The sequence below is a fragment of the Gymnoscopelus microlampas genome (genome assembly GCF_963454915.1).
Source record: "Gymnoscopelus microlampas genome assembly, chromosome: 16".
Lineage (NCBI taxonomy): Eukaryota > Metazoa > Chordata > Actinopteri > Myctophiformes > Myctophidae > Gymnoscopelus > Gymnoscopelus microlampas.
In genome coordinates this window covers 5,739,860-5,764,618 of record NC_139953.1, presented here as the reverse complement: position 1 = coordinate 5,764,618, position 24,759 = coordinate 5,739,860, and the positions used below count along the sequence as shown (strand labels likewise).

At 37.5% G+C, this 24,759-nt stretch overlaps 2 protein-coding genes across 2 annotated transcripts; both read right to left on the bottom strand.

Annotated features, from left to right (window-relative positions):
* Positions 1 to 6,708: 6,708 nt before the first annotated feature.
* On the bottom strand, positions 6,709 to 19,633 carry LOC311062778 (uncharacterized protein). Its single transcript, XM_084081996.1, has 3 exons — positions 19,575 to 19,633; positions 16,413 to 18,043; positions 6,709 to 8,198 (listed from the first exon to the last, which is right to left on the bottom strand). Exons 2-3 carry the CDS (start codon positions 17,833 to 17,835, stop codon positions 6,766 to 6,768), a joined length of 2,856 nt encoding a protein of 951 aa, XP_083938122.1. The 5' UTR covers positions 17,836 to 18,043; positions 19,575 to 19,633; the 3' UTR covers positions 6,709 to 6,765.
* A 2,226-nt stretch (positions 19,634 to 21,859) lies between these two features.
* On the bottom strand, positions 21,860 to 24,467 carry LOC311063529 (uncharacterized protein). The gene is made up of 4 exons (XM_084083008.1): positions 24,086 to 24,467; positions 23,527 to 23,637; positions 22,836 to 22,936; positions 21,860 to 22,399 (listed from the first exon to the last, which is right to left on the bottom strand). Exons 1-4 carry the CDS (start codon positions 24,459 to 24,461, stop codon positions 22,250 to 22,252), a joined length of 738 nt encoding a protein of 245 aa, XP_083939134.1. The 5' UTR covers positions 24,462 to 24,467; the 3' UTR covers positions 21,860 to 22,249.
* Between the last annotated feature and the right edge of the window lie 292 nt (positions 24,468 to 24,759).

Sequence of the window (24,759 nt, the reverse complement as noted above, 5' to 3'; positions counted from 1 at the left end):
GGTGGGGGAGACCAAAAACACACAAAAATGAAGAAAAAGTTAAAATTCATGGTGTAGACCCTTTAAACCATGCAAAAACCTAGAGTACTCTAAACATACTTTCAGTGCAATAACTGAAAAGCTTGGCTCCACGTTGCCTGCAGACATTTTATACTGTATAGTGTTCTACACCATTGCTGAGGTGAAAAGAAAAAAGAAGGTGGTTTGTTATGAAGTGAATGAGGATACTAGAAAGCCGCATCTGATATGCATTAGAGTTTTATTGATCACCAAGGGGAAAAGTGTCCCTCGACTTAAGCATGCTTAAGCATCCAAACTGGCCCCTGTAAAAGTCATAACCTAACCCAGGGTTCCCCAATAGGCGGCCTGCGGGCCATTTGCAGCCCGCGAGAGGCAACTGTCCGGCCCGCGACGACTCCTGACATAAAAAATAAAATTAATTTGTTTTTGAAAAACAATAATATCTGTATTACTGTTCTAACACATCTGTAAGTAAATTGTTGATTCTGGACTTATTTAGATTTTCAGTATGTACAACTGGCTGCTGTTAATCTGTATTACTTTTCAAGCAGACTGTAATAAACAACTATATTATAAGTAAATGGTTGATTCTCAACTTATTTTGTTTCCAGAGTGATTTTTTTCCTTGTGACCCTCAACACAGAATTTAAGAATCCCAGGCCTAAAATAACACAGTGTCAAATTAGCTCGATTAGAGAAAAAAAACAAATAAAAAACAAAACAAAAAAGAATCGGCGCCCGCGCGCGAACCAACACATAATTTGGCCCTTGGGGAAAAGTAATTGGGGAACCTTGACCTAACCCCTCCCCCTTCAAACTGTTTACTTTAAAATGTTTTTATGATGTTCTTCATAGTACTGAATATCTGTCTGTCATTTATGTCCCCATGAATTGAGTACGTGAGGACCCCAATTGAAACAAGCCAGTAGGCTTTTCAATCCTATTTAGTTTTACCTTGTATTTTGAACTGTACTTCCATGTGCTTTTTTCTCTGCAAACTTCTAAATAAAGAGTTCAATCAATCAAATGAATCAAATGCTAACTATCCACTGTCCTGCATCAGGAATGGACACAGATGGTGTCACCCTTTAAAAAAAAGCTGACAATATTTCATTTTCATCCTAACGTGTTGTCAGCTTGTACATCTGGTGTATTTGTGAGGAAAGTAAATACCAACCTCTGTGTTTACTGGGTCGTCTCAGGTAGGGTTGGGTGTAGGTGTGAAACGCTCCCTAATCTGATGGTCATGGAACTGACTCTGGTTCCTCAATGTTGGTCCGGTTCCAGATCCAATCCTAGTCTCAGGGGGTCCGGTAAGGTTCAGCTGTGTTGAACAGGATTCTAAATCAAACACGGAAAAAAGAAAATAACTCAGTTCTTCTCTGAACTCGAATACTTAAGATTTTTTTTGTTTTTTGTCGCATTCCTGACCCAATAATTCAATAATTGAGGACTCTGCTGCGGTGGGAGACCAAAATTAAACTATAAATGAATATAAACTCCAAAACAACTATCACAGGGATTACTGATGAGCCTACTAATGATTTAGGTTAGAAAAATATATGTTTTTGCTCTTGTTAAGATTGGTCTCCTATTAACTTCATTGGTCAAATATTGGATTATAGGCTCAGGAATGTGACAAAAAAAATCTCCATGAATTCAAGGCTTCATGGGGTGAGTAATTGATAGAAAGTTTTTTTTTTTTAGATAAGTATTCATTAACCACTTAAACCTAGATGCTACTGTAAGTCAAATAGTGAAAATAGACTGTCTATAACGTAAGTGTAATTAAAAAAAAACTTCAAATCACTTCAAAACCGTGTCGACAGGCTGTTACTACCCGTTTCTAAATTGCACATAAACAGAACATTGAGTTATGCAAAACGAGCGTTCTCCAAAATATTCGTTGGAATTCAGCTCACATGCCGTCTATAATGACCACACACAGGTACACAGGTTCAGACAGTGGTGGAAGAACTACTTACATTTTTTGTTAGTGAAGTTAAAGTACTAAGTAGCAATATCACAATGTAGAAATTAGGGCTGGTGAATTAATATTCGAATATCGAATATTCCTCGAATATGGGGAAAATATGTATATTCGAATATGAAAATTAATATTCGAATAAAACAAATGTTTTATATTTATTTGACAGGGACAATACAAATTTTTTTATAAAGTTATAAAAACAAACAAAAGATATGTTTTATTGGATCCGAGCACTCCATACATAATTTTTTGTATTGTTTCAGTCAAAAAAATATATCTTTTTTTTTATAATAATAATAATAATAATATTAGAATATATTCAAATATCTGCCAATTTTTAAGACCAATATTCGAATATCATTGCTGAGGAAAGTTGACAGCCCTAGTAGAAATACATTTACAAGTAAAACATCCTGCTTTAAAACTTTTACTTGAGTAAAAGTACAATATTGTCAGCAAAACATACTTGCATTACTCATTATGCAGAATGTCCCATTTCACAAAAAAGCAGATGCATCAGCTCACAACTTGATGCGACACATTGTGTGCTTATAGATCGGCTATTTTAGAATATCCTACTTTTAAAATAGGGCTTAAATTGGTTAATGTTAGTTTTGTAATAACTATAAATAAATACATCTGCAAGGTAAGTAATAAATAATAAGTAAATTACAAGCAAATATTCTGAGATGTAGCAAAGTAGATGAAATGTAAATAATCTTTAAGGTACCTCAAAATTGTACTTGAATACAGTACAGAGTAAATTCAGTTATTTAGTTATTCCAACATTGTGTAAAACAACAAAACAAGAACACTGTATATAAAAATGCAATGCTGCAGATTCACATACATTACTGTCAGAAAGTCTGTCACATGACAAAGTGGATTTTTCTACTGACAGACAAATATTGTGTTTACATTGTGATAGCTTCACTGCGACTCATTTACAAATTATTTTTAGCCCAAATACAACATTAACCAAACACTCACACTAAGCTAACCCTGAAACATGACTGTCATATGTGAACCATGGCTAACACTAAGCATAAACCTAACAGAAAAAAAACGGTAAACCTAACCTTGGATTAAGACTATCAGATGTATTTTACTAATAATAGTGTTGGTCTTTGTACAAATGCAAAATATAAGTTGCTTATCCTGTAGCCCCGGATGTTAACTCAGCATTCGGAGTATTTGTTTACTGTATTAATCCCTATTTTTCCAATAGATATGTGTTTTAATCCCGTCTGTGTCTGAACGCCATTCCCTCCCCCCTCCTGTTTACATTGAGTGTAATACCGACTTTCACCTGAGGCGCCCCGTCACCACCACCCATTGAGGAATACAGGGAACTTCAGACAGAATCCGAAAAACACGGGATTAAAACAGATCTATTGCAAAATACAGACTAATACAGTGAACACATGTTCCGAATGTCTAGTTAACATCCGTGGCTACAGGTTAGATACTTAATTAACCCTGAAACATGACGTGAACCATGGCTAGATAGATACTTAATATGATTGTTTTGAACATGTGAGGAGAAGTACGGGCTTTTCGCGCGGATGTCCAGTGACTATCCTAATAGTATTAGGGGGGTTGAGACCAAGACTATCATAGATACTAAAGTAAAAGTCAGCCACGATACAAAATCAATCTATGATAACCTTGATCCATGGATGTAATGATAAATAGAAAATACACTTCAAACAAACACAAACCTCACTGGCTGCATACAACTGAAGGGGGAATGAGTACAAACTGTACAGAAATGACTTTTAACAAACAATATATTCTCTTTTGCAAAAACAAACTTCAGACAAACAAACAAACAAACCTCATCTACCACACATGATCTGTTGTTCGTCTTCAAATCTAGTTCACATGGAAGAAGTGCAACCACTAACAGTGTCCCTCTAAATACCTGACTCCAGATTATATTAGTTCCGGGCAGATTCAGACACGTAAAAACTCTCCCCACACACACACACACACAGTGGTAACGAAACAAAAACACTTTCCAAGAAATAAATCATATAAAGAGTCAAACAAATCTAAAAATAAAATGAAATAAAAATCATGGCAGTTAAATCAGGTCTAACTTGTCCAATAAGTATTGGGCAATACTGTTAACTATTGGACATTAATGCTGCTCTGCTGCTGGTGGACATACACAATTATTTAGTCAGTGGTTTCAGGGGTAAAAGTTATATCATAAATTAATAGCTTATCACTTTTGTGTTGTTTAATAAACTGAGAAGCCAAAAATAGCCGATCTACAAGTTCACAACACAAGGCGTTGTGAGCTGGCAGATCGGCTGTTTTCGGCAAAGAGATGTGGTGTAGATGGAAGTATTGATGGTTTAAGTGGTAAAATGTCTGGAAAATACATATTAACATGAATACAAAATACACTGATGATCGTGCTGTCAAACAATGAAACTATATGGAATCTACAAAAAAGTTGAATCTATTCCAGAACATAATTGTATATAATATGTAGTGGGGGTCCCTGCTTCATCTCTCTCTCAGCTAGGGGGTCCTTGGGCTGAAAAACGTTGAAGACCCCTGGTTTAGGGTGAATGACTTGTGGTTAAGAGCTCATGCAGCATGTATGCACCGTCACAAGGTGTCACTGTAGCACAAGTTCAGGCAGAACTATAATGACTATCACGTTAAGTCTATGGTCTTCATAGTAGTTTTGCCTGAACAACTTACTTGTAATATTTCCATTGTTGTTATATTGGATGTTAATATTCAATATTGGTTTCACTATAGGCCTAGTTAAGCAATGTTACTGCATTTTTCCCCCAATAATATTTTGTATTGATTTTTTCCTTTTATGACAAAGACATAACACAAACAAAAACACAAAAAGCTAAACTCATACATGTTACAAAACAAAGGACACATACAAGCTCCTCATACCAACACAAGAACACAAAATACAACATCTTATACATGCTATATGTTTGGGGATTGACAATCTTGCACTACCATATAAGGCCATGAGAGATCTGAGACAATCAAATACAATTTATAGATATTTATATTGGCTTGATGGTGTTTTTTCTGCTTGCCCTGTAGAAGGTCTATGTTAGGCAAAAACATGTAAGCTTGATTTTAATTTGTTCAATGATGAACTAGACTTTCATTAGAGCTTTAACATTTTTGGATAGTTCCTATTTCTGTTTCCTTAAAGTACACACACACACACACACACACACACACACACACACACACACACAATATTAGTTTATTAATCTGCTACATTCTATCGTAACACACTGTAATAGTAAAAGCAGTGAATGTACAACTCACTCACTCAGGAAATTCAAAGTAGAGTGGCATAGTAAAAGACATCCAAGGCAATGTGATCAAGTTCAAACTCTTTATTTCAACAGTCAGGAACATTGACACATTTTGACTAAAAGAGTGTCAGAGTGTATACAATTAAAGGCATGTGTGCAGTATTTAAAACAATTTAAGGTCACATGAAATACTAGCAACTATTCACTTAAAGAACTCTAAACTGGCGGTAGAATCAATACACAGGCACAAACAAATGTAACATCATACTTGAACTGGTAACATAGGAAAATAATGAATCTGAGTATTCGCTTAAACATAAAAAAAGAGGAAAACAATAAATCTGAGTATTCACTTAAAACATAAATGGCCAACATCAGTGTTCAGTATAAACAACTTTTCCATGGAACTCTACAATGATCTACAGTATGATACTAAACCCCTTTCACTGGCTATTAAAAAATAAGCAGATCTGCAAGCTCATAGTGTGGCACCGAGTGCCGCGCTATGAGCTTGTTTTGCTTCTGGGGGTCCCTGGACCAAAATATTTTGAGATGGGGGTCGGTGGCCAAATACATATAAATTTCCTTGACATGAAAACGTTTGAGCACCACTGATATATATTTTTTTCAGAATACTGTTAGGATTTAGAAGACATTTGTCAAATGTATCAATTTTTAGAAACAGTGATCCAAACAGTAGAGAACCAGCATGAATACCCCTCAAGAAGTAGCAAAAATAATGCAACAGCAATGCAAAATTATTTTAGCGCCAAAGTGGAAAAAATTATGAATATATAATATAAACACCAAGTGGATTTCACAATGAGAGCTTACAGAGATGGAAAAATAAACTGCATTCATGACACCACACAGTTTTGATGTTATCACAGTGAAAGAAAAATATAAATGTGATTTAATAATTGATTACATGTATCACTCTTGAAGATCACCCATGTGTTTATTTAAAAGTATTAATACCCAGTGTAGGGCTGTAACTATCACTTATCTTCTTAGCGATTATTCTATTGATAACCTTTTATATTTAGCAAATTGGTAAAGTGCAGATTTTTTTAATAGTAATTTGTATACAGTGTATAAATGAATAAACACAAGGATACTTTTTTTTATATATGATTGAAAAAGTCTGATTAATGACTTAAGCTTTATTTTGTCCCAAAACACTGTCAGCGTATAGCCGATCTAGAGGTTCTTGTGTCATATATAATTGTGAGTCAATTATTTTATTAAAATAAGTGATCTTTTATAATCAATTAAATGGATTAGTTTTAACCGTTACACCCCTAACCCAGTGCAAAACTACCAGCATTAACATTATCATGCTATTATGAGCATATAATAATCTGCCATTATTATTAGACCACAAGACAATCATTTAGATTCTCAAAATTAAGTCATGTCTCATCATCATCATCATCATCATGTCTAACTAAGTTGTTCTAGAGTTACACTGACCTTCCTTGGTAACATCTTCAGAGGGAGAGACTGAGTGTAAAAGCATGGATAGAGTGTGTCAGTGAAAGTGTGTGTTAAGGTGTGTATGTGTGATTTAGTATCAGGATCAGAAAATGACAGCTTTCCTTCATTCCAGTCCAGCTGGACTCTGATCCTCTGAGGTTTCTGCTCCACTGAGAGAAGGAATGGCTTTGATATCGTTTTGCTTGCTTTGTATTTACCTTCCCTTAACATTATACACCACAATATTTGACCCATATCTGTATATCCCTTTCTCTGAAAAGAATCTGCTAACACACCCATTGTCCAGGATGGATTGTCTCCAACCTCAACATCCCAGCTGTGGGTCCCTGAGTTAAAGCCCTCAGAACCCAGGACTAAGGGCAGAGCGTCAAACCTCTCTGGGTTGTCAGGTAGCTGCTGTATTTCTCCCCATCTCACACTGGTCAGATCATCAGACAGGATGAGTCTTGGATGGGCAGTGTTGGGGTCCAGAATGACAGGAGTGTAGGAGACAATGTCCTTCATCTTGTCCCAGACTCTGAAGGTCAGGTTGCTCAGGTGTTTGGCCACGTTCATCAGTGGTCCTGAGACCAGCTGTGGATCCTGCAGTGTGAACTGGACTCTTTCCATTGTGGTCTTGTAGTTCTGCAGGAATGAGACGTGTTCAGCTCTCAGCTCCTCCTCTATGGCTCTGATGTTATTTGAAAGGGTTAATATGTCTCTGTTCAGACCCTCAGTCTTCTCCTTCATCATCTGACTCTTCTGCTGCTCCTCCTCCCTCAGTGCAGTGATGCTGGCCTCCTCTTCCTCTTGTAGAAACTGATGCATCTTCTTAAACTGGTCTTTAATCAGCCTCTCTGTGTGTCGGGCCTGGACCTTAATGTGTTCTGCTGTTTGGTCACAGGTTGCTTTAACTTTAATAAAGACCTCCAGCTTCTCCTGTAAAGGCTTCAGTGATTTCTGGACTTCCTTCTTGTGATCCAGAGCAACTTCATCGATGGGTCTGAAACTGTGGTTGGTGTGTTTTTCCGAATGAAGACACACAACACACACTGGCTGTTGACATTCCTGACAGAAGAGTTTGAGTTTCTCAGCGTGCAGACTGCAGAGATCCTCAGACCCTGATGAAGTTCTCTGACGTTTTGAAGCTCTCTGATGTCTCTCCTGTATGAAGGCCTCACACAGGTTCTTCAGAGCCAGGTTACGGGGTGGATGATCCGTTGAATGTATTTCCTTACACACTGGACATTCATGTATTCTCTTCTCTCTCCACCAATTCTGAAGACATTCTTTACAGAAGCTGTGGCTGCATGACAGCAGAACAGGAACTTTAAAGATGTCACGACACACAGGACAGGAATAATCCTCTTCTGGAAGAGACGAGTTGGAAGCCATTTTGTCTCAGAGTGAAGCTACAAACACTGCTCAATACTTCAGCTGACAGAGTAAGCAGCAGGTTCCAGTGGTCTGGGTCAGTATTCCCTCCTGTAGCTGTGTGAAGACAGTCACCTCCTCACTGGAAGTTGTGTTTGATCTGAAGGTCAATCGTATCGTCTCAGATGAGTCTGGCAGGGAGCGGAGCTTCGACACACCACCACAGACCTGTTGCAAAGTACACGCACACACAAATTCACCATTCATCTAATACACACACAACGTATGCGCCACACATATTTAATTGACTTAATGAGATCAAGTTTATTTCCTATACAATTAGTATAGACAGGTAACAATAGAGGGGGAGGGAGGGAGAGAGCCTATTTAAACCATGCAAAAACCTAGAGTACTCTAAACATACTTTCAGTGCAATAACTGAAAAGCTTGGCTCCACGTTGCCTGCAGACATTTTATACTGTATAGTGTTCTACACCATTGCTGAGGTGAAAAGAAAAAAGAAGGTGGTTTGTTATGAAGTGAATGAGGATACTAGAAAGCCGCATCTGATATGCATTAGAGTTTTATTGATCACCAAGGGGAAAAGTGTCCCTCGACTTAAGCATGCTTAAGCATCCAAACTGGCCCCTGTAAAAGTCATAACCTAACCCAGGGTTCCCCAATAGGCGGCCTGCGGGCCATTTGCAGCCCGAAAGAGGCAACTGTCCGGCCCGCGACGACTCCTGACATAAAAAATAAAATGAATTTGTTTTTGAAAAACAATAATATCTGTATTACTGTTCAAGCAGACTAACAAACACATCTGTAAGTAAATTGTTGATTCTGGACTTATTTAGATTTTCAGTATGTACAACTGGCTGCTGTTAATCTGTATTACTTTTCAAGCAGACTGTAATAAACAACTATATTATAAGTAAATGGCTGATTCTCAACTTATTTTGTTTCCAGAGTGAATTTTTTCCTTGTGACCCTCAACACAGAATTTAAGAATCCCAGGCCTAAAATAACACAGTGTCAAATTAGCTCGATTAGAAAAAAAAAAAAAAAAGAATCGGCGCCCGCGCGCAAACCAAGACATAATTTGGCCCTTGGGGAAAAGTAATTGGGGAACCTTGACCTAACCCCTCCCCCTTCAAACTGTTTACTGTACATATTTGTTTTTCTTAACTTTAAAATGTTTTTATGATGTTCTTCATAGTACTGAATATCTGTCTGTCATTTATGTCCCCATGAATTGAGTACGTGAGGACCCCAGTTGAAACAAGCCAGTAGCCTTTTCAATCCTATTTAGTTTTACCTTGTATTTTGAACTGTACTTCCATGTGCTTTTTTCTCTGCAAACTTCTAAATAAAGAGTTTAATCAATCAAATGAATCAAATGCTAACTATCCACTGTCCTGCATCAGGAATGGACACAGATGGTGTCACCCTTTAAAAAAAAGCTGACAATATTTCATTTTCATCCTAACGTGTTGTCAGCTTGTACATCTGGTGTATTTGTGAGGAAAGTAAATACCAACCTCTGTGTTTACTGGGTCGTCTCAGGTAGGGTTGGGTGTAGGTGTGAAACGCTCCCTAATCTGATGGTCATGGAACTGACTCTGGTTCCTCAATGTTGGTCCGGTTCCAGATCCAATCCTAGTCTCAGGGGGTCAGGTAAGGTTCAGCTGTGTTGAACAGGATTCTAAATCAAACACGGAAAAAAGAAAATAACTCAGTTCTTCTCTGAACTCGAATACTTTAGGTTTTTTTGTTTTTTGTCGCATTCCTGAACCAATAATTCAATAATTGAGGACTCTGCTGCGGTGGGAGACCAAAATTAAACTATAAATGAATATAAACTCCAAAACAACTATCACAGGGATTACTGATGAGCATACTAATGATTTAGGTTAGAAAAATATATGTTTTTGCTCTTGTTAAGATTGGTCTCCTATTAATTTCATTGGTCAAATATTGGATTATTGGCTCAGGAATGTGACAAAAACAATCTCCATGAATTCAAGGCTTCATGGGGTGAGTAATTGATAGAAAGTTTTTTTTTGTTTAGATAAGTATTCATTAACCACTTAAACCTAGATGCTACTGTAAGTCAAATAGTGAAAATAGACTGTCTATAACGTATGTGTAATTTAAAAAAAACTTCAAATCACTTCAAAACCGTGTCGACAGGCTGTTACTACCCGTTTCTAAATTGCACATAAACAGGACATTGAGTTATGCAAAACGAGCGTTCTCCAAAATATTCGTTGGAATTCGGCTCACATGCCGTCTATAATGACCACACACAGGTACATAGGTTCAGACAGTGGTGGAAGAACTACTAACATTTTTTGTTAGTGCAGTTAAAGTACTAAGTAGCAATATCACAATGTAGAAAATTAGGGCTGGTGAATTAATATTCGAATATCGAATATTCCTCGAATATGGGGAAAATATGTATATTCGAATATGAAAATTAATATTCGAATAAAACAAATGTTTTATATTTATTTGACAGGGACAATACAAAACAAATGTATAAAGTTATAAAAACAAACAAAAGATATGTTTTATTGGATCCGAGCACTCCATACATAATTTTTTGTATTGTTTCAGTCAAAAAAAATATGTCTTTTTTATAATAATAATAGTATTAGAATATATTCAAATATCTGCCAATTTTTAAGACCAATATTCGAATATCATTGCTGAGGAAAGTTGACAGCCCTAGTAGAAATACATTTACAAGTAAAACATCCTGCTTTAAAACTTTTACTTGAGTAAAAGTACAATATTGTCAGCAAAACATACTTGCATTACTCATTATGCAGAATGTCCCATTTCACAAAATAGCAGATGCATCAGCTCACAACTTGATGCGACACATTGTGAGCTTATAGATCGGCTATTTTAGAATATCCTACTTTTAAAATAGGGCTTAAATTGGTTAATGTTAGTTTTGTAATAACTATAAATAAATACATCTGCAAGGTAAGTAATAAATAATAAGTAAATTACAAGCAAATATTCTGAGATGTAGCAAAGTAGATGAAATGTAAATAATCTTTAAGGTACCTCAAAATTGTACTTGAATACAGTACAGAGTAAATTCAGTTATTTAGTTATTCCACCATTGTGTAAAACAACAAAACAAGAACACTGTATATAAAAATGCAATGCTGCAGATTCACATACATTACTGTCAGAAAGTCTGTCATAATAACATTACAAAGTGGATTTTTCTACTGACAGACAAATATTGTGTTTACATTGTGATAGCTTCACTGCGACTCATTTACATGAATTATTTTTAGCCCAAATACAACATTAACCAAACACTCACACTAAGCTAACCCTGAAACATGACTGTCATATGTGAACCATGGCTAACACTAAGCATAAACCTAACAGGAAAAAAACGGTAAACCTAACCTTGGATTAAGACTATCAGATGTATTTTACTAATAATAGTGTTGGTCTTTGTACAAATGCAAAATATAAGTTGCTTATCCTGTAGCCCCGGATGTTAACTCAGTATTCGGAGTATTTGTTTACTGTATTAATCCCTATTTTTCAATAGATATGTGTTTTAATCCCGTCTGTGTCTGAACGCCATTCCCTCCCCTCGTTTACATCCTGTTTACATTGAGTGTAATACCGACTTTCACCTGATGCGCCCCGTCACCACCACCCATTGAGGAATACAGGGAACTTCAGACAGAATCCGAAAAACACGGGATTAAAACAGATCTATTGCAAAATACAGACTAATACAGTGAACACATGTTCCGAATGTCTAGTTAACATCCGTGGCTACAGGTTAGATACTTAATTAACCCTGAAACATGACGTGAACCATGGCTAGATAGATACTTAATATGATTGTTTTGAACATGTGAGGAGAAGTACGGGCTTTTCGCGAGGATGTCCAGTGACTATCCTAATAGTATTAGGGGGGTTGAGACCAAGACTATCATAGATACTAAAGTAAAAGTCAGCCACGATACAAAATTAATCTATGATAACCTTGATCCATGGATGTAATGATAAATAGAAAATACACTTCAAACAAACACAAACCTCACTGGCTGCATACAACTGAAGGGGGAATGAGTACAAACTGTACAGAAATTACAGAAATTACTTTTAACAAACAATATATTCTCTTTTGCAAAAACAAACTTCAGACAAACAAACAAACAAACCTCATCTACCACACATGATCTGTTGTTCGTCTTCAAATCTAGTTCACATGGAAGAAGTGCAACCACTAACAGTGTCCCTCTAAATACCTGACTCCAAATTATATTAGTTCCGGGCAGATTCAGACATGTAAAAACTCTCCCCACACACACAGTGGTAACGAAACAAAAACACTTTCCAAGAAATAAATCATATAAAGAAGAGTCAAACAAATCTAAAAATAAAATAAAACAAAATAAAAATCATGGCAGTTAAATCAGGTCTAACTTGTCCAATAAGTATGCAAGGGATAATGCATGGGGAGGTAGTCATTATTGAAATTTAAAGCCCGACAGGGCGATTAACCACCGAGGCGAATGCATTATCCCGCTTATTACACGGCTACTTAATAAATACATAAATACATTTACCCAAAAGTAACAACAAAACGAAGTATTTCCTTGCTTACGGCAATGAAAGTATTCCATAAGTATTGGGCTGGGCGGACAAGTTCGCCTCGCAAAAACAAATGACGAAATGGAAAAAAACTCGCCCCAAAACACACTCGCCCCGCATTCTATTTACTGCCGATTTGCCTGTAATACCGCCGGATTTGCCCCGGGGCGACTGTGTTTTGGGGCGAGCGTTTTGGTATTCCCCCGTTGTCGTGCCACGATAAACAAGGAAGTGCAGTGGATCAAATAGAATCACTTTTCGGTCATTGCATCGTCTATTTCTCACTTCAAATGTTTTCAAAAACATTGTTGAGAGCAACGTTTAGTTGTAAATTACATTGTTTCTTTGTTTACATGGCTGTCATGTTAGATAAAGCATAAAACCAAGCAACGCAGGTTGGCACAAGCAGGTGCTCTGAGTCTCTGATTACACAGTTTCCTCGTCAGTCTCACCGGTCATTATCATCGGTCATTATCCAGAAATAATGACCGATGACTGACCAATCAGAATCGAGCATTCAACCAAGCCGTGTAATAATAGGCAATAATGTTAAGTATTGGACATTAATGCTGCTCTGCTGCTGGTGGACATACACAATTATTTAGTCAGTGGTTTCAGGGGTAAAAGTTATATCATAAATTAATAGCTTATCACTTTTGTGTTGTTTAATAAACTGAGAAGCCAAAAATAGCCGATCTACAAGTTCATAACACAAGGCGTTGAGCTGGCAGATCGGCTGTTTTCGGCAAAGAGGTGTAGGTAGAGGGAAGTATTGATGGTTTAAGTGGTAAAATGTCTGGAAAATACATATTAACATGAATCCAAAATACACTGATGATCGTGCTGTCAAACAATGAAACTATATGGAATCTACGAAAAAGTTTAATCTATTCTAGAACATAATTGTATATAATATGTAGTGGGGGTCCCTGCTTCGTCTCTCTCTCAGCTAGGGGGTCCTTGCCTTCGGCTGAAAAACGTTGAAGACCCCTGGTTTAGGGTGAATGACTTGTGGTTAAGAGCTCATGCAGCATGTATGCACCGCCACAAGGTGTCACTGTGGCAGAACCATAATGACTATCACGTTAAAGGACAACTTTAGTTTTTTACAACCAAGGTTTATATTTTAGATTGTAATTAAAGTAAATAAAAGATGAGTGTTAAAATTTGTAAATGTACTGCTTTCTATAGTTTTAGCAATTTTCGTGATATTTTTTACAGTGGACGGGGGCATTCTGTCCGGTGGCTAAATATGTATTTTTTTACACAATAACCCAGCGTTTTCTTTATTATTATTTACAGTAGCTCTTCTAGCCCCAATAACTCACATCTGGCAATCAAAGACCACAGGACCTTTTTTATTGTGTAAAAAAGGCATATTTAGCCACCGGACAGAATGCCCCCGCCCACTGTAAAAATGATCGCAAAAATTGCTAAAACTATAGAAAGCAGTAAATGAAAAAAGAAATACACTCATCTTTTATTTACTTTAATTACAAGCTAAAATATAAACCTTGGTTGTAAAAAACTAAAGTTGTCCTTTAAGTCTATGGTGTTCATAGAAGGCCTACTTGACCTTCTTTAATACAGTTATGCGTGAATAACTTAATTGTAATATTTCCATTGTTGTTATATTGGATGTTAAGATTTAATATTAGAATCACTATAGGCCTAGTTAAGCAATGTTACTGCACTTTCCCCACAATGTTTTTTTCCTTTTATGACAAAAACACAAAAAGCTCAGCTCAGACATGTTACAAAACAAAGAACACATACAAGCTCCTCATACCAACACAAAAGTACATCTTATACATGCTATATGTTTGGGGATTGACAATCTTGCACTACCATATAAGGCCATGAGAGATCTGAGACGATACAATATGATAAAATAAAATAAAATTAATGAAAACAAATAAAGGAGGATCAGTGATCCTATCAATCAAGGTTGGCAGTGTGCACTGTGTGAAGTAGATAAAAAAAAACAGATAAGTATTGAGTTCATGCTACTATAGATATTTATATTGGCTTGGTGGTGTTTTTTCTGCTTGCCCTGTAGAAGGTCTATGTTAGGCAGAAACATGTAAGCTTGATTTTAATTTGTTCAATGATGAACTACTAGATTTTCATTAGAGCTTTAACATTTTTGGACAGTTCCTATTTCTGTTTCCTTAAAGTACACACACACACACACACACACACACACACACACACACACAAACCATATTAGTTTATTAATCTGCTACATTTTATCGTAACACACTGTAATAGTAAAAGCAGTGAATGTACAACTCACTTTTTATTTCAACAGTCAGGAACATTGACACATTTTGATTAAAAGAGTGTCAGAGTGTAAAAAATGTAAGGAGGAGCAGTATTTAAAACAAATTTAAGGTCACATGAAATACTAGCAACTGTCCACTTAAAGAACTCTAAACTGACAGTAGAGTCAATACACAGGCACAAACAAATGTAACATCAAACTTGAACTGGTAACATAGGAAAACAATAAATCTGAGTATTCACTTAAAAATAAAAAAGAGGAAAACAATAAATCTGAGTATTCACTTAAAACATAAATGGCCAACATCAGTGTTCAGTATAAACAACTTTTCCATGGAACTCTACAATGATCTATAGTATGATACTAAACCCTTTTCACTTCAAAGACCAACAGTTTAATGTGCATTAGGCAACTGACCACCCAATCTGCACTGTAAAATCCTTAAGTGTTTATTTTAACTCAGAGTGTACAAATGTATCAATTTGTTTAGAAACAGTGATCCAAACAGTAGAGAACCAGCATGAATACCCATCAAGAAGTAGCAAACATAATGCAACAGCAATGCAAAATTATTTTAGCACCAAAGTGAAAGAATTTATTAATATATAATATATATAAACACCAAGTGGATTTCACAATGGGAGCTTACAGAGATGGAAAAATAAACTGCATGCATGACACCACACAGTTCTGATGTTATCACAGTGAAAGAAAATATAAATGTGATTATATGTATTTTAATAATTGAATACATGTATCACTCTTGAAGATCACCCATGTGTTTATTGAAAAGTATTAATACCCAGTTTAGGGCTGTAACTATCACTTATCTTCTTAGCGATTATTCTATTGATAACGTTTTATATTTAGCAAAATGGTAAGGCACAGATCTTTTTAATAGTAATTTGTATACAGTGTATCAATGAATAAACAAAAGGATATTTTTTTTATATATAATTGAAAGTCTGATTAATGACTTAAAAGCTTTATTTTGTCCCAAAACAGTGTCACACATATAGCCGATCTAGAGGTTCTTGTGTCATATATAATTGTGAGTTGGTATATCTGCTTTTTCTGCTATTTTGAAAGTCAATTAGTTTATTAATTATCAATGAAATCGATTAGTTTAACCATTACACCAGTGCAACAATCCCCTCATTCTCCAAATGTAACCATCATCACTAACCAACTTTTAACATTCTCATGCCATTATGAGCATAATTATAATAATCTGCCATTATTATTAGACCACAAGACAATCATTTAGATTCTCAAAATGAAGTCATGTCTCATCATCATCATCATCATGTCTAACTATGTTGTTCCAGAGTTACACTGACCTTCCTTGGTAAAATCTTCAGAGGGAGAGACTTAGTGAAAAAGTATGGATAGAGTGTGTCAGTGAAAGTGTGTGTGAAGGTGTGGATGTGTGTTAAAGTATCAGCATCAGAGAATGACAGCTTTCCTTCATTCCAGTCCAGCTGCACTCTGATCCTCTGAGGTTTCTGCTCCACTGAGAGAAGTGTGAATGACTTTGATAACGCTTTGCGTGCTCTGTATTTACCTTCATGAAACATTATATACCACACTAATTGACCCAGATCTTTTCCCTTTCTCTGAAAAGACTCTGCTAACACACCCAGTGCCCACAATGGATTGTCTCCAACCTCAACATCCCAGCTGTGGGTCCCTGAGTTAAAGCCCTCAGAACCCAGGACAAAGCCCAGATAGTCAAACCTCTCTGCGTTGTCAGGAAGCTTCTGTGTTTCTCCACGTCTCACACCGGTCAGATCATCAGACAGGATGAGGCTTGGATGGGCAGTGTTGGGGTCCAGAATGACAGGAGTGTAGGAGACAATGTCCTTCATCTTGTCCCAGACTCTGAAGGTCAGGTTGCTCAGGTGTTTGGTCACGTCTATCAGTGGTCCTGAGACCAGCTGTGGATCCTGCAGTGTGAATTGGACTCTTTCCATTGTAGTCTTGTAGTTGTGAAGGAATGAGATGTGTTCAGCTCTCAGCTCCTCCTCTATGGCTCGGATGTTATTTGAAAGGGTTAATATGTCTCTGTTCAGACCCTCAGTCTTCTCCTTCATCATCTGACTCTTCTGCTGCTCCTCCTCCCTCAGTGCAGTGATGCTGGCATCCTCTTCCTCTTGTAGAAACTGATGAATCTTCTTAAACTCGTCTTTAATCTGCATCTCCGTGTGCCGGGTCTGAGCCTTAATGTGTTCTGCTGTTAGGTCACAGGTTGCTTTAACTTTATTAAAGACCTCCAGTTTCTCCTGTAAAGGCTTCAGTGATTTCTGGACTTCCTTCTTATGATCCAGAGCAACTTCATCGATGGGTCTGAAACTGTGGTTGGTGTGTTTTTCCGAATGAAGACACACAACACACACTGGCTGTTGACATTCCTGACAGAAGAGTTTGAGTTTTTCAGCATGCAGACTGCAGAGATCCTCAGACCCTGATGAAGTTCTCTGTCGTTTTGAAGCTCTCTGATGTCTCTCCTGTATGAAGGCCTCACACAGGTTCTTCAGAGCCAGGTTACGGGGTGGATGATCTGTTGAATGTATTTCTTTACAAACTGGACATTCATTTATTCTCTTGTGTCTCCACCAATTCTGAAGACATTCTTTACAGAAGCTGTGGCTGCATGACAGGACAACAGGATCTTTAAAGATGTCACGACACACAGGACAGGAAAGGTCCTCTTCTGGAAGAGACGAGTTGGAAGCCATTTTGTCTCAGAGTGAAGCTACAAACACTCTGCTCAATACTTCAGCTGACAGAGTCAGCAGGTTCCAGTGGTCTGGGTCAGTATTCCCTCCTGTAGCTGTGGAAAGACAGTCTGTTCTCCTCACTGGAAGTTGTGGTTGATCTGAAGGTCAATCTTATCGTCTCATATGAGTCTGGCAGGGAGCGGAGCTTTGACACACCACCACAGACCTGTTGCAAAGTACACACACACAAATTCACCATTAACCAGTAGATGAAATGTAAATAATCTTAAGGTACCTCAAAATTGTACTTGAATACAATACTGAGTACATTCAGTTAGTTATTTATTCCACCATTGTGTAAAACAACAAAACAAGAACAATGTATAAAAATGCAATGCTGCAGATTCACACACATTACTGTCAGAAATAACATCATTGTCATAACAACATGACAAAAGTAGATTTTTCTACTGACAAGCATTGTGTTTACATTGTGATAGCTTCACTGTGACTCATTTACATAATTATTTTAGCCCAAAATACAACATTAAACAAACAAACACTCACACTAAGCAAAAACCTAACAGAAAAAAAACGGTAAACCTAACCTTGGATCAAGACTATCAGATGTATTTTACTATGATAGTGTTGGTCTCGTTTACATCCTGTTTACATTGAGTGTAATACCGACTTTCACCTGATGCGCCCGTCACCACCACCCATTGAGGAATACAGGGAACTTCTGACAGAATCCGAAAAACACGGGATTAAAACACATCTATTGCAAAATACAGACTAATACAGTGAACACATGTTCCGAATGTCTAGTTAACATCCGTGGCTACAGGTTAGATACTTAATATGATTGTTTTGAACATGTGAGGAGAAGTACGGGCTTTTCGCGCGGATGTCCAGTGACTATTAGGGGGGTTGGTTAAGACCAAGACTGTCATAGATACGAAAGTAAAAGTCAGACTCGATAAAATACCTGTATAGTAGTCTTGATCCAAGGCTAAAGTAAACCTATATATAGTGTACAATAGAGATGCGCGGATGGGTTTTTTTGTCACCCAAATCCGCGTTAACACATTCATTATCCATCCGTCATCCACCCGCGGTAATTATATCATCCTATTTATAGATCCGCACCAACCGCACCAAATAATTGTTATTTTCCTGATGTTAGTTTTCTTATAAACAATGTCACTCACCACTGTTGCGATGCAGTGACTGTATACAATCCACAACCATGATAACAACAAGCGAACGTCTTCATTGAGTTACTTTCACTTTCAACCACTTTGTTGCCATGTCGGCTTTTTATAAGCTTTTTATAAGCGACTTTTGGGCTTGTTTGGCACATAGACTGTAAAGGTTTGGCACTTGTTTTGGGCTTGTTTTCATAGACCTGGCTGCTTATTTCTCTCGCAACCTACCTGGCAACACCGTACTCACGCCGCTGGCTGCAAAGCAACATGTAGTGAGCGGCTATTTTGTGCCTGGTGTAAAATGACGTAATATTAAAATACTACAAACGCAGTTAACGCACACACGGTGAAATGTAGTGCTTTTCAAAAGCTATTATAGGCCTATAGATTGATATCATTAATTTAATTCCCGCATTATTTCACCCGCGGTTTATCCAATATTAATTAATAATTATATTTGATTGACCCAAATCCACCCAAGCTGCGGTTAACTGCGGCAACCGCGGCTAATACAACTGACGCAAACAAACTTCAGACAAACAAACAAACCTCATTTAGTTGAAATGGAGGAAAGTTGTTCTTCTTTTTACGTTCATGACTGCTTCCTTGTAGTTGTTCTTTTTCTTGTGTCTTTTGTTTTGAGTGCATACCGCCACCTACCTTCCCGGATGATGTATAACATTCTATTTTACCAGAGCTTTGCTGAACATGTCAGATATAGATTATGAATGATGATGTCTGTGTTATAATGGCGAACTTCTGTGGTTGTTCCAACCATTTGGGTGTAATAAGTAAAATATTTTTAAGATTTTATTTTTTTTCCCTTTTCAATTTTTCTGCCAATTGAATAGCCCTGCCATACAGTTATGTATTATGAAATGTTTTGGTTGATGTTAATTTAACCATCTTTGTCATATGAAAGGTTAATGTGGGGGCATACATCAAACCTCGCTGCCAACCAATACATTTCTGTATTTTTCTTTCTTTGGTGAAATTGGCATGGCATTATTTTAATAATGTTTAATAATGGTATTATTTTCTTAAAGGACAACTTTGTTTTTTTTACAACCAATGTTTATGTTTTAGATTGTAATTAAAGTAAATAAAAGATGAGTGTTAAAAAATTTAAATTTACTGCTTTCTATAGTTTTAGCAATTTTCACAATCTTTTTTACAGTGTTTTCACAGTGGGCGGGGGCATTCTGTCCGGTGGCTAAATATGTATTTTTTTAACACATTAACCCGGCGTTTTCTTTATTATTATTTACAGTAGCTCTTCTAGCCCCCAATAACTCACATCTGGCCATCTCAGACAGCCGGACCTTTTTTATTGTGTAAAAAAGGCATATTTAGCCACCGGACAGAATGCCCCCGCCCACTGTAAAAAATATCGCAAAAAATGCTAAAACTATAGAAAGCAGTAAATGAAAAAAAAATGACACTCATCATTTATTTACTTTAATTACAAGCTAAAATATAAACCATGGTTGTAAAAAAACAAAGTTGTCCTTTAAATCTTTATATGAGATCTCCCAGTTAGTTTTCTGTCATGTCTCAACCTAATACCGTATGCTATGTTATTATTATTATGATTATATGGTGCAACTGCAACATAGTTACATTGTCCAAGTGTTTGATCGATTTAATACTTTATTAACTTGATTATTAACAGTACAGGTAGCACAGTCAAAGGTCATGCTAAAAGGATAACACAAAACGTCCCAGGGGGCTGGTTTCCATTGTGGATCATTGTACTCAATTAATCAATAAAACATACAATACATACAGAGACCAACTCTCCTCGCTGCTCCTACCCGCCTATGAGCACTTATCCTGGCCGGGCATAGAAGCAGATCTACAAACCCACCTGTGAGCACTTATCCTGGGCATAGAAGCAGATCTACAAACCCACCAGTGAGCACTTATCCTGGGCATAGAAGCAGATCTACAAACCCACCTGTGGGTAACTCTGAGAGTGTACAAATGGAACGGGTCCATTTGGTTCCATTTGTACACTCTCAGAGTTACAGACCAGTGGCGTCAGTTCAGCAAAAGCTAAGGTATGGCAGCATGCACGACCTCAGCATGCGCGACCTCAGCATGCGCGACCGCGCGCGTGCATGAGGTCACCCCGCGCGCGAAATTTTTGTGCGGTTCTGGGCGGGTTGGGTTCGTTTTTTTCCAGTTTCTGGTTACTTTATTTCGGTTTTAGGGTTAGGATTCGGGTTAGGTTAGGGTTATGTTATTTAATTCTTATTTTTGCCTGATTTTCCCGATTTATTATCAAAAAAGTACTTCTTTTTTTTTTCTTCCCTGGAGCCAGGGTATGGCAGCTGCAATAGCCTGCCATACCCAATTGACGCCCCTGTTACAGATCTGCGGGTCCCCGGTCCTCACTTTGAGAACCACTGTTCTAGACACATTCTAACAACCAGACAACTAACAGCAGGTTTTTGGAGGAAAATGTTTTTTTTTAACATATTCAGGCCTTCTGGAATGATAATGAAAATGAAAATGAACATGAAAGTCATGTTAGAATTTAATTTTAAATTTAAACTACAGCATGAATGACTTCCTGGCGTAATATTAAATCAGCTTTTTTACCACATTTACACCTGCAGAGTTTTCAGTTTAAACCCCTTGTCTTAAATGAGATCAAATTACTTTATTTATCAAGTTGTGACAGCAGTGGAACAGTACAGAGACTAGTAGACATTTACTGAAATGTACGTATATATAAACATTTGAAAATAGTATAGCTTATTATACAAATACAACCATATACAAATACAACTTGCACCAGGTCCCAGGTCCACTGGCACATTATTGGTCCACCTGCTATTTTTGGCGAAGAGGTTTGGTGTAGATTTTAAAATAACGTACCAAGTTCAACTCATGTCCGTTTTACCCAGTCTAGACTAAAGGGTCTTAAGTGGTTAAAATGTAGAGATATTGATACATTCAAAATGTTGTCCAAGTATTCTGCGGCACCCCTGGACTAGTGTCACAACACCCACTTTGAGAAAGGCTGTAGTAGCCTAAGGTTACAGTACATGTGTTGGAACAGGTCCAGTGTGTTTAATATAAGGTAACAGTACAGGTGTTGGAACAGGTCCAGTGTGTTTAATGTAAGGTTACAGTACATGCGTTGGAACAGGCGCAGTGTGTTAAATGTAAGGTTACAGTACAGGTGTTGGAACAGGTCCAGTGTGTTTAATGTAAGGTTAAGGTACAGGTGTTGGAACAGGCATCTGGGCTTTGTAGTAAATACATTCTGAACCTAAACCTGAAGCACCAGGAGGGGGCTGGGACTCAACAGCGCCTCCATGATGTGACGTCTGTAACTGCACGGTGCTGCTCTGGATCTCCTCATACTGAAACACACGACAGAAAAACACATTCAATTAAAAACACCCTAAAACACCCTGGACAACGCTGTACACGTCCCAGACTCTTCTCCCTTCCCTAAAACACCCTGGACTACGCTCCACATGTCCCAGACTCTTCTCCCTTCCCTAAAACACCCTGGACAACGCTCCACACGCCCCAGACTCTTCTCCCTTCCCTAAAACACCCTGGACAACGCTCCACATGTCCCAGACTCTTCTCCCTTCCCTAAAACACCCTGGACAACGCTCCACACGTCCCAGACTCTTCTCCCTTCCCTAAAACACCCTGGACAACGCTCCACACGTCTTAGACTCTTCTCCCTCCTCTAAAACACCCTGGACAACGCTCTACATGTCCCAGACTCTTCTCCCTTCCTTACAGTACATCATAAAAGTCAGTGACATAAAAGTTTCCACTGACCTCAGCGGGGTCAGGGTTTCCAGGTGAGTCAGGGATGATGGGTGAAAGGTCACGGTCGGGGTCACTGCGTCTGTTGCGACATCGAGTTGATAAATAAAAACCTTCAAACACAAAACATACATATTCATTATTATTAATAATGACATCAAACACAAAGTTCATTCTCTATATCATTGAGATGCATCTGACTGTAGCTTAACATTAAAACCTTTATATGTATTGTATGAACTCATGAAGTCAGTGTGATGTCAGTGTATAAATGACTGACATATTAGATATTATATGTCTTGGTAGTTTATTTCCACTGAGGTGTCAGATGATCATGATGGAGAAATATTTCCATTCTGACACATACACACACACACACACACACACACACACACACACACACACACACACACACACACACACACACACACACACACACACACACACACACACACACACACACAGTTGAAGTAGTCATTTATTAATTGTTGATTACAGCTAAGGAAATTGTCGGGTGGAAACCTCATTATCTCCAAAACTTTTACTTTCCAGGATTCAAATTCAAAACTGTCAAAAGTAGTGAAAGTAGAAAAGTGCTACTTTTGATGCTTTTGTGTGATGCTGTAGTAAAAAAAAAGTTAAAATATGGAGATAAGACCTACAGACGTGCTATCACAGAGGTCATGACCTTTGACCTACAGACCTGTTATCACAGAGGTCAGGATGAAGTTGACACACAGAGAGACTGCTGTGACAGAAACTCTTGACCATGAGCAAACTTCCTGCTGAAACTCTTTGGTTGGCACCTCGCCAGCTGAAAATGTAACACTCTTAGTTAATGTCATACCAATAAAATAATGTATGTGTCACTAGAAAATAACTAGATGAAAACAGTGGGTTGTGCATATCCAGTTCGTTGATGGTGCTGGACACAGCGACAGTTCAGAAGAATAAAAGTCAGCACAACAGCATTGCTCCTAAATGATGAAGGCCAACTGTGGCTGAAATGTTGTACCATGTCATTTTGTCTGTGTTTTAAAGTAAACTAAACACTTAGGAGCAATGCTGTTGTGCAGACGTTTATTCTTTTGAACTGAAAAAATAACTATAATTTTCTTCATGCTTATTAGTGGAGCACTTTTTAAAACCTTTGTGATGATTGTGATAATTAATGGATCAGGTTTTTATAAGTACTAGTTATCTTAAGATAAAACATTTTCAAGTTCAAATGTTTCAAAAGTCAGGAAGTTTATCATGCTTACCAGAGACCAGATAGTAGATTTCATTCAAAGAGGTGTCTGTTTTTTCAGCAGTGCAGTAGTAGAATCTGAAGTCTTCCAAAGTCACGTTGTGAAGGAACAGACGGTTCCCTTTCTTCACAGAGAACCTGCCTTTCAAAGTCTTTGAAATATTGAAATATTCAAAATCCTCAGTTTTTTTAGTGAATGTTCTCAGGATGAGAACAGGAGCTTCTCCCAGTTGCTTCATGTTCCAGAAAACATTGTCTTCATCCAGAGAACAGTTGAGCAAGGCATCTTGTCCCAGTTGTACACGGACGTCGGTCCATTCCAGAGAGAGGACACATGTCATGAAAACAAATAAATACAACACAATCTGTAAGCCTTTACCTTTATCCATGTTGTTCTACTGTCTGTCTGTCTGTCTGTCATCATCTTCCTCTTTATAATTAGTTTGATGTCAACCCAGCCTCCAATGAGCGTGTTCGCAGGAAGGTCACAGTCTTAGTGACTCAGCTTCTAAACGAACTGACAGTAATTACTTACACATCATTTTTCTGTGTAACTTCCTGTTTAAGTGGTTTTGTATCTGTCAAACTGATCATGATAGACGATCATGATGAAACCTCAAACTTCTCCCTATAGTTATAAACAGGAAGTTTAACCTACTTCTTGTTCACAGTGACATCTGAATAAGA

Coding starts and splice junctions, on each gene's coding strand:
- LOC311063529 (XM_084083008.1), bottom strand. CDS start 24,461: ATGGATAAAGGTAAAGGCTTACAGATTGTGTTGTATTTATTTGTTTTC. Junction 22,937..23,526: donor CCTGACCTCTGTGATAACAG/GTCTGTAGGTCA, acceptor TTGTGTTTGAAG/GTTTTTATTTATCAACTCGA. Junction 22,400..22,835: donor GAAACCCTGACCCCGCTGAG/GTCAGTGGAAAC, acceptor CGTGTGTTTCAG/TATGAGGAGATCCAGAGCAG.
- LOC311062778 (XM_084081996.1), bottom strand. CDS start 17,835: ATGGCTTCCAACTCGTCTCTTCCAGAAGAGGACCTTTCCTGTCCTGTG. Junction 8,199..16,412: donor TGTAACTCTGGAACAACATA/GTTAGACATGAT, acceptor CTTCACTCTGAG/ACAAAATGGCTTCCAACTCG.